We start from the raw sequence: 10,343 nt of genomic DNA, 5'->3' as shown, positions 1-10,343 counted from the left end.
AAAGGCTCCAAAAAAAGGTTTCCAGTACCAACATGGAGGCCTGCAGGAAGGTCAGGTAATGGTTTTTCAGTGGCTGACAATGTGTCATAGGGAGTGTAATATTACAGGCCGGCCTCCGGGGGCCTTTGCTCCGGCCTGCAGCCAATCGCGGCGCAGCGCAGTCTCCTCCCACTCGGCAACAGGCGCTTAAAAACTCCTCACTAGTCCCCACTCTTCCTATCCACTCTGGTCTCTCTTCCCTCCGCCGGCCAGCCTGCCTCACCACCACCACCACCACCACCACCACCAGAAAAAAAACGTATTATTATTTCATCGGGCACAAAAAAGCACAAGAAGGAAACAATGGCAGCCAGTTACAGGACCACCTCGTACAGCGTGAAGAGCTCCAACGCCCCAGGAACTTCAGCAGCAACTCCTACTCCGGATCCGGCGGCATCACCGCCCGCAAGAGCTACAGCGTGAGGAGTTCCTACGGCGGCAGCGGCGGCGGCAGGGGCTTCGGCGGCATCTCCAGCTCCAATGCCTACGGCCTGGGCTCCAGCATGGGGGGCGGCATGGGGGGCGGCATGGGCATGGGCATGGGCATGGGTATGGGCATGGGCATGGGCATGGGCCAGGCCCCCATCACTGCCGTGACCGTCAACAAGAGCCTGCTGGCGCCCCTCAACCTGGCCATCGACCCCGCCATCCAGGCGGTCCGCACCCAGGAGAAGGAGCAGATCAAGACCCTCAACAACCGCTTTGCCTCATTCATCGACAAGGTAAGCTCGGCTTCTTCCTACTCCTTTTCGGGCCGCCAGCATTTAGTCCACGGGGGGGGGGGGGTGGAAAAAGGCAGGGAAAGATAGCGACGGGTGTGTCACAAGTTACCTTGGGACCGGGTTCCACCCTTCAGCCGGGGTGGGGCTCTTTCTCACTTCCCCCCCCTCCCCCCCCCCCCCCCCCGACCTTTGGAGCACAGAAAGTCTGTTTTATCAGAGGCGTGTCGTCTTGAGGCCTCGTGAGTGAATATTTCACGTTTGCTGCCCTTCTCAGGGTTTTTCCTGGCTCAAAATGTAGAAGTGAGCAAATAGATCTGGTAATGTCCCCTGTGCCGTCACACCTAGAACTTGGTTAAATATTTACCCCGCCCAGCCCCCCCCACCCCCCCACCCTCACCCGCTCTCCCTGTCTATCAGCCTGCAGATGAAACTTTGCTCCATCCCTCCGCCTCCTTCTGTTGGCCTTTGCATGAGGCTCCATTTACAGAAAAACAGGAAGGGTTAACACACTCTGTTCCTCCATCACCACGTTTTTTTCCACCATGTTCTCTCCCCCCCCCCCCCCCCCCCCCCCCCCCCCACACTACCCGCGAAACCCACCGGCCCGCCTCCCTCCTGTCAGGATGCATGTTCTGCGTCAAGGCCTTCCTTTTTTAAAAAGTTCCAACAGCAAGATAAGATCAACAATGACTGTAGAAGGCGAGCAGGAGACATGGCCAGATTGAACCCCCCCCCCCCCCCCCCCGACCCTCCCCCTTCAAACTTCAGGCCCCACCCCGTCACCAGTCATTGTCGGACTGTTAGGAAATATTTGCGACCATGTTGATAGTCATCTTTATTTAACTGCACTGTAAAGTTCAAATTTGAGTGACGATAAAAGGAAGTCTAAGTCTTAAGATCCAGCCGGGACCAATTCAAATGTCTCAGGAAAAACTGCTAAAACTAAAACTTTAAAATAATTATGTATATATATATATATATATATATATATATATATATATATATATATATATATATATATATGCAGAGGATAATCTCACCACACTTAGTGTGTGTGTGACAACCATTGGTGCTTTAACTTTAATTTCATCCCTACAAGCCTGTTTCACAGGTTTCCCTGCTCTTCAGGGGATGAAATAGCCTCTGTGTTTTTTCCTGACATAACGTATTTTCCGCTCTACCCCGGTATTGAGCACTGTGTAACGGATAAACCAGACTATAACCTCGACTTTATTATATATATATATATATATATATATATATATATATATATATATATATATATATATATATATATATATATATATATATATATATATATATATATATATATATATATATATATATATATATTTAAAACATTTAAAATAAAAAAATAAAAATACAATAATTTTTTTGTGGGTTTTTTTCATTTTTTTTCTTTTTAAGTTTAAAACAATATTAGTCTATACCACAGCATGTATTTATTAAAGTTTTATATTATTTAAAAAAAATATATATATATATATATATATATATATATATATATATATATATATATATATATATTTATAAATATATAAGTCTTGATTTCAGGCTTTTGTATTTAATAAATACAAATATATTCTCTCTTTCAGGACCACATCCCATATTTCTTATTAATTTTATTTAAGCAATTTAACATATTAAAAAAATACTCTTTGGCATGCTTATTATACATGTTATTCATTATATCAGAATGTTTAAATATATTTTGTTTCCAGGCCATTACTAATTAAAAGACCAACTATTCCAACTGTTCACACATTAAATAATTATGTGTTTTTATTATTAATAATGCATTAATAACAACACATTTCTTTTAACAAAAAAAACAGCACATTATTATTTAGATGATTTTAATGATTTTAAATATAAAACGATATTATAAACTGAATAAAATAATGCAATTATTTGCATTGTTATATTTTATCATTCAAAACGTTTGTTGATAACTAATTAAAGTATATTTCTAAAAAATAGTATATTTAGATTTTATTGTTTAAAAAAAACACTTTTTTATAAATAATTAAATGCATGTATTAGAATACATTTCTAAAAAATAATATGATTCTTCTATTTTAGGCTGGTAAAACACAGATCAGTGGTTTGTTTTTTTTTACTTTATTTTGTATTAGTGTTTATATACAGTGCATGCACACATCATCAACAAATCCTAATATTTCCAAGTAATCTGAGCAAATAACAGCAATATTTGCACGTGTTTTTCTGTGTCCTGGCAGGTGCGCTTCTTGGAGCAGCAGAACAAAATGCTGGAGACCAAGTGGAACCTTCTGCAGGGTCAGACCACCACCCGCTCCAACATCGACGCCATGTTTGAGGCCTACATCACCAACCTGCGCAGACAGTTGGACAGTTTGGGCAACGACAAGATGAAGCTGGAGGCCGACCTGCACAACATGCAGGGCCTGGTGGAGGACTTCAAGAACAAGTGAGCTGGTTATAAAAGTCTTCATAGTCAATAGCTGGTGATTGCATGCAGGCCTGCACATGTCTGCCATACAAACGCTTCATTTACTTCCACCAAGCAGCTGAGGACTCCTCCAGGGAGAAACCTCAGCATTTAGGGATGGAGGACTTGCACCTTCTAGTGTTGCTTTGGTGTATGACACGCTGTCTGTTTGTCCTGCAGGTATGAAGATGAGATCAACAAGCGTACAGAGTGTGAGAACGACTTCGTCCTCATCAAGAAGGTCAGCGACATTCAATTTTCTGTTTTATTTCTTGTCTGTTTGCGCAGTGCAATGCATTTGTAGCACAGAGGCCAGGAAAACATATCCAAAAGAGATACAAAATATACATTTGAGAGAGGTCACAGGTCATGAATGGTCGTTTGTTTTAATGTGCCCTGCGATTGGCTGGCGACCAGTCTAGGGTGTCAGCTGGGATAGGCTCCAGCTTACCCACGACCCCAATGAAGATAAGCGGTGTAGGAAATGAAAGGACACACAGTAATATATAATAAAGTGTTTTTAATCAGAAGAACAAGGAACTTATCACATTTGAATGCATTTCGGAAAAAAAATTAATTTAAAACAAAAAAAAATAAATAATTTAATTGTATTTTATTTATTTATTTATTTTATTTTTTTATTTTTATTTTTTTTTAAATTTATTTATTTATTTATTTATTTATTTATTTATTTATTTATTTATTTATCATTTATTTTATTTTGACTTTTTGTAACCCCCTAAAATGGTTTTGGGATACAAAAAAAAAAACGTATACACAATTTGGAGAGGCATGTTTTTCTCTGAGACACCAAAAAATATGTTTTGTTTTCAGTCAAAAATAAATAAATAAAAATATTTCAAATTAAAAGCTTGAACATTTGGAAGTACGTGTTTTTCCTCCAGTCCAGTTGCGATCGAATGAATGCCCTGAGATTTTTTTCTGGAGAAAAAAAAAAAAATGTTTTCATTAAAAAAACTCCCAAAATGTTTTTGTCTGTTTTCATTAAAAAAATAGAAAAGCTTCCAAAGTTTGGAGATACAATTTTTTTCTGGAAAAACAAAAAATAATGTGTTTGTTTTTCGTTAAAACAAATTACAATTAAAACTCCGAAATAAATTGTATTTTTATTTCTGTAAAAAAAAATAAAAAATAGAACAACTCCAAAAATTGGACATACATGTTTTTGTCTGTTTTCATAAAAAAATGGAGAAGCTTCCAAAATCTGGAGATTTTGTGAAAAAAAAAAAGTATAAAAGAAGTTCGCAAAATGTGGAAAAACAAAAACAATTTTTTTGTGTTTTGTAAAATAAAAAAAATAGAAAAGCTCGCACAAAAGCTCGCACATTTTTGAGATACATGTTTTTGTCTGTTTTCATACAAAAATAAAAAAGCTTCCAAAGTTTGGAGATACAATTTTTTTCTGGAAAAACAAATAATTATGTCTTTGTTTTTCGTTAAAAAAACATTACAATAAAACTCGGAAATAAATGTTATTTTTATTTCTGTAACAAAAATAAATAGAACAACTCCGAAAATTGGACATACATGTTTTTCTCTGTTTTCATAAAAAAAAATGGAAAAGCTTCCAAAATCTGGAGATTTTGTGAAAAAAAATGTATAAAACAAGTTCGCAAAATGTGGAAAAACAAAAACATTTTTTTTGTGTTTTGTCAAATTTAAAAAAATAGAGAAGCTCGCAAATTTTTGAGGTATACGTTTTTGTCTGTTTTTATAAAAAAATTGAAAATCTTCCAAAGTTTGGAGATACAACTTTTTTTCTGGAAAAACAAAAAATTATGTGTTTGTTTTTCGTTAAAAAAACATTACAATTAAATCTCAGAAATAAATGTTATTTTTCTTTCTGTAAAAAAAAAAAATAGAACAACTCCAAAAATTGGACATGCATGTTTTTGTCTGTTTTCATAAAAAATGGAAAAGCTTCCAAAATCTTGAGATTTTGTGAAAAAAAATGCATAAAAGAAGTTTGCATAATGTGGAAAAACAAAAACATGTTTTTTGTGTTTTGTAAAATTTAAAAAAATAGAGAAGCTCGCAAATTTTTGAGATACACGTTTTTGTTTGTTTTTATAAAAAAAAAAGAAAATCTTCCAATGTTTGGAGGTACAACTTTTTTTCAGGAAAAACAAAAAATTATGTGTTTGTTTTTCATTAAAAAAACATTACAATTAAAACTCGGAAACAAATGTTATTTTTCTTTCTGTAAAAAAAATAAATAGAAAACTCTAAAAATTTGGAGATACATGTTTTTGTCTGTTTTCGTTAAAAAAATGGAAAAGCTTCCAAAATCTGGAGATTTTGTGAAAAAAAAAGTATAAAAGAAGTTCGCAAAATGTGGAAAAACAAAAGCAATTTTTTGTGTTTTGTAAAATACAAAAAATAGAAAAGCTCGCAAATTTTTGAGGTACATGTTTTTGTCTGTTTTCATAAAAAAAATTTAAAAACTCAGAATTTTGGAGATACACCTTTTTTCAGAAAAAAATTAATAATAATGTGTTGTTTTTTATTTAAAAAAATACAATAATTAAAACTCGGAAAAATTCATAGACAACAGATCGATAACGTTTTGTTTTTTTTGTTTTTTCATAATAAAAAAAAAATAGAAAATATCATTAAGTTCACCTTTCAATGGAATTTTTTTTTTTTTTTTCAATAAATAGAAAAACTCTAACAATTTGGAGATACATGTTTTTGTCTGTTTTCGTTAAAAAAAAATAAAAAAAACTCCCAAAATTTGCAGGCACATTTTTTTCTCTGGAAAAAAAGAAAAAAGATTTTTGTGTAAAATAAATAAATAAAATAAGTTTGCAAAATGTGGAAATACATGTTTTTCCCTGGAAAAACAAAAACATTTGAGTTGAGTTTGTTTGTTTGTTTGTTTTTCGTAAAAAATAGAAAAACTTCCTAAATTGGAGGCACACCTTTTTTTATGAGAATCTTTATTTTTTATTTTGTCTTTTAGAAATGTACTCAAAAAATGTAGATATACATTTCCCATTGGAAAAACAAAGAAAAAAATTGTTGGGTTTTTTTCCCCCCGTTAAAAAGAACCATGAAATATGGAGATACATGTTGTATTTCTGAAGCGACGTTCCTATAGGCCATACTTGTGCTCTTCTCGCTGGTTTATTATCCATGTCAAAAGCTTCTGTTGTGCTGCCTCCAGGATGTCGACGAGGCCTACATGAATAAGGTCGAGCTGGAGGCCAGGCTGGAGAGTCTGACAGACGAGATCAACTTCCTCCGGTCCATCTATGAAGAGGTAAAATACTGACTAAGATTGACTTTCCGGTAGTTTAGTAGAACATTCCTCAGCAGGGTAGAAATAAGGATTTTATTTTGGCGGGACTTGTTTAGGAGCTGCATGAGCTCCAGAGCCAGATCAAGGACACTTCCGTCATCGTGGAGATGGACAACAGCCGCAACTTGGACATGGACTCCATCGTTGCAGAAGTCAAAGCTCAGTACGAGGACATCGCCAACCGCACTCGGGCTGAGGCAGAGACGTGGTACAAGTCCAAGGTACGAAGCAAGATTTTGGACGGTTCTTCAAAGTCATCTTTCTGTGTCTCAAAATGTCTGATGTTCCTACAGTACGAGGAGATGCAGACGTCCGCCAGCAGATATGGAGACGACCTGAGGGCCACCAGGACGGAGATCGCAGACCTGAACCGCATGATCCAAAGATTGACATCTGAGATCGATTCAGTCAAGGGACAGGTATGAAGAGAAGATGCGGAAAATCCTACATGAAGATCATCCAAGGAAAAAGTGTCTTCATTTTCGCTCTTCTGACGTCCTTCCAGCGCGTCAACCTGGAGAACCAGATCGCCGAGGCCGAGGAGCGCGGCGAGCTGGCCGTGAAGGACGCCAAGTCCCGCATCAGGGACCTGGAGGACGCCCTGCAGAGAGCCAAGCAGGACATGGCCCGCCAGATCCGCGAGTACCAGGACCTGATGAACGTCAAGCTGGCTCTGGACATCGAGATCGCCACCTACAGGAAGCTGCTGGAGGGCGAGGAGGACAGACTGGCCAACGGCATCAAGTCCATCAACATCTCCAAACAAAGCAGTAAGTCTTCTTTACCATCTTCCTAATGGCTTCACCTTCACTAAAACTTCCCAGGAAGCAATACTTACTGTTGCTAGGCAGAACTCACAGGGTAAAGTCCAAAAATGTACTACGAAAATCAGCACTAAAAGGATTTTCCGCTTAATTTTACAATTGCTCTGTATTACATAGAAAGTGCATATGGGTACAGGAAGACACAATAAATGAGTTTTTTTAATAATATATTTATTACATTATACGTTAGGTCAGGAAAAAACACAGAGGCTATTTCATCCCTACAAGCCTGTTTCGCAGGTTTCCCTGCTCTTCACGGGAGGAAAAAAAAATCCCCCCTTAATTAGGGTTTTTTTCTCCCCTGAAGAGCAGGGAAATATGCCAAACAGGCTTGTAGGGATGAAATAGCCTCTGTGTTTTTTCCTGCCTTAACGTATATTCCGCTCTATAAACCACAGAAACCTAGACTAAATTTATTACATTAAATATATAAAATTTTACTTTTAATAATTACATTTTAATTTAATTAATACACATATTCAAAAAAAAAAAAAAATTATCTGTGTTGTATATAATTAAAATTATTTTTTAATTTTTTATTCAAGTTATTCACTTACATTTTATTTTTGTTTTATGCAATTATTTTCAATTACTTATTTATTTATCACTGCTCTCCATTACATATACAACAATGTTTTAATTTAAATCACTACTCTGCATTGTATATATTTTAAAAGTAGTTTAATATAGGCTTAATCTTGAGTTTTCAAAAAAATGATATGTTATTATATTATATTTATAGCATTACATGTACAAATTAATTAAATTGTATTTAAATTTGAGTTACTGCTCTACATTATATATAATTCAAAAGTCATATAGCATATGTTTTAATTTTTAATTATTTAAATACATTTTATTCCATTATATTTATAATTTTGTATTTATTACGTCACATATATGAATAAATTATATGCTATTTTAGTTTGAATAACTGCTGGGCATTATGTATATTTTAAAATACAGTGTGTACATTTTTTTTTCCCTCGGGAAAATACACAAAAATACAAATACAACCTAGGAGAATTATCCCAAATGTAAAAGGAAAATCACTCCTCTGTATTAAATATAAAATGCATCTGAGCTCCGACCTGAAAAGAGGACACACCAGGGAAGTTCCCCCAAAGAAGCATTGCACCTTTATTTATGTACAATAGTTTTACAATTGAATTTACTGCTCTGTATTCCGTATAAAAGTCAGTGTCCCAGTTGAGGCAGCCATTGTATGTACAGTAGATCCCACATCAGGGCAAGAAAAAAACTCAACCCGATGGGCACAGTGAGAAACCTCGGATTTTTAAAAATACCTACAATGTTCACAGTGTCTTGCCAGAATTCCTATTTTGTAGGAATACCGAATTTGTATTCCTGCTTTAGGAGCACTCGCACTTAGAGGAGAGGAGCTACACTTCCATGTATAGATAGCAGTTCGACGCATTAATAACACAAAATGCGGATTGCTACGGTCATACTTTGATTGTCACAGATGTTAGGTTTTTACCTGAATACATTTGGGATCTGTTGTGGCTTGTGCAGCCCTTTGAGACACTTGTGATTAAGGGCGTTGGATTGATTGACTGAATCAACAGCGCCTCCGCTGGTTAACGACAAGTATTGCGCCTCTTCTGCCTCCGTTGTGTCTGCTAAAAGTGTCGTTGCTCCTCCCCAGCGAGCTACGCCCCCATGGACATGAAGAGCAGCTACTCCGGCAGCTACTCCAGCTACGGCAGCGGCAGCGGCAGCGGCTACGGCAGCGGCTACGGCAGCGGCTACGGCAGCGGCTACGGCAGCGGCGGCGGCGGCTACAGCAGCGGCAACACTAGCGGCTTCAGCGGCGGCAGCGGCTACAGCACCACCACCCAGACAAAGAAGAACGTGGTCATCAAGATGATCGAGACCAAGGACGGCCGGGTGGTGTCCGAGTCCTCCGAAGTCATCGAGGATTGAGCCGGGTTTTCTAGGAGCTCCCTTTTATCTTTGCCCTCCTTTTGGTAGTTTTTACACTCACACGTCAAGCTCGCCCACGCACCAACTTAACGTCTTTTTTTTTTTTGTCATTAACCTGTCCGAAGCTTACCAAGTCCCGTAACAAACAGTAGAATACCATTTATGACCTGAAAGGGACCAAAGAATCTATTGTGTTATGTCTGATAGTTGTCTCTGGAAAGTGACGTTAAAAGTGAAGGCAAATCCAAAATTTGAACGTACAGCTACTCCACCCACGAAAGGACTGCTGCCCTCCTCCTCCTTGTGGTGAACAGTGGTGTTGTCGAAGGAACGTGAACGTACTGAAGAGTCCACCGTCTAACTAATGTGTATGAAACTCCTGCTACAGTAGGTAGTGCATGCCCCCCCCCCTTCCCCCCCCCCCCATGCCCGTGCGTGTCCTGTAACCGGAGAGCGCCCACGTGACCGTAGTGTCGTCCCGAGGTGCTGTTTTTGCTACCACACCAAATAAAAATGTGTCTGAAAAACATGCAGTCTTTTGTTTCCTGCCTTAGAGGTGTGAATGAATGATGGGTTTTTAACATGTAAAGCGACTTTGGGTACTTAGAAAAGCGCTATATAAATCCCAGGTATTATTATTATTATTATTATTAGAGTAGTCAGTGTACGGCAGGGTTTTTCAACTGAACCATTTCGGGGGTCACATTTCCAGAAAGCTAAGGACCGGACTTCTCCCTTCACTATTAACGTATTTTCCCGACCATAGGGCACACTGGATTATAAGGCGCACTGCCGATGAGCGGGTGTAGTCAGGTCTTTTTTCATACAAAAGGCGCAGCGGTTTATAGGGCGCATTAAAGGGGTCATATTCATACTTGTCAACCTTGAGACCTTCGAATCCTGGAGATGGTGAAACTAATATAATGACAAGTCATAGGCTCATAACATGCAACATGAGATATTTCAAAACTTCTTTCGATATAATGTTGATGTCTATT

At 37.7% G+C, this 10,343-nt stretch overlaps 1 protein-coding gene across 1 annotated transcript; it reads left to right on the top strand.

Moving 5' to 3' along the window:
* The first annotated feature begins 230 nt into the window (after positions 1 to 230).
* On the top strand, positions 231 to 9,874 carry LOC133654337 (keratin, type II cytoskeletal 8-like). The gene is given in 9 exon segments (XM_062054648.1): positions 231 to 388; positions 391 to 761; positions 3,023 to 3,231; positions 3,433 to 3,493; positions 6,440 to 6,535; positions 6,631 to 6,795; positions 6,868 to 6,993; positions 7,080 to 7,344; positions 9,068 to 9,874. Coding segments are annotated over 9 exon segments (1,617 nt in total). The 5' UTR covers positions 231 to 342; the 3' UTR covers positions 9,346 to 9,874.
* The last annotated feature ends 469 nt before the right edge of the window (positions 9,875 to 10,343 follow it).

The sequence above is a fragment of the Entelurus aequoreus genome, linkage group LG07 (genome assembly GCF_033978785.1).
Source record: "Entelurus aequoreus isolate RoL-2023_Sb linkage group LG07, RoL_Eaeq_v1.1, whole genome shotgun sequence".
In the NCBI taxonomy this organism is placed as follows: domain Eukaryota; kingdom Metazoa; phylum Chordata; class Actinopteri; order Syngnathiformes; family Syngnathidae; genus Entelurus; species Entelurus aequoreus.
The sequence above is the reverse complement of the archived record's forward strand: the minus strand, read 5'-3'. Positions and strand labels throughout refer to the sequence as shown.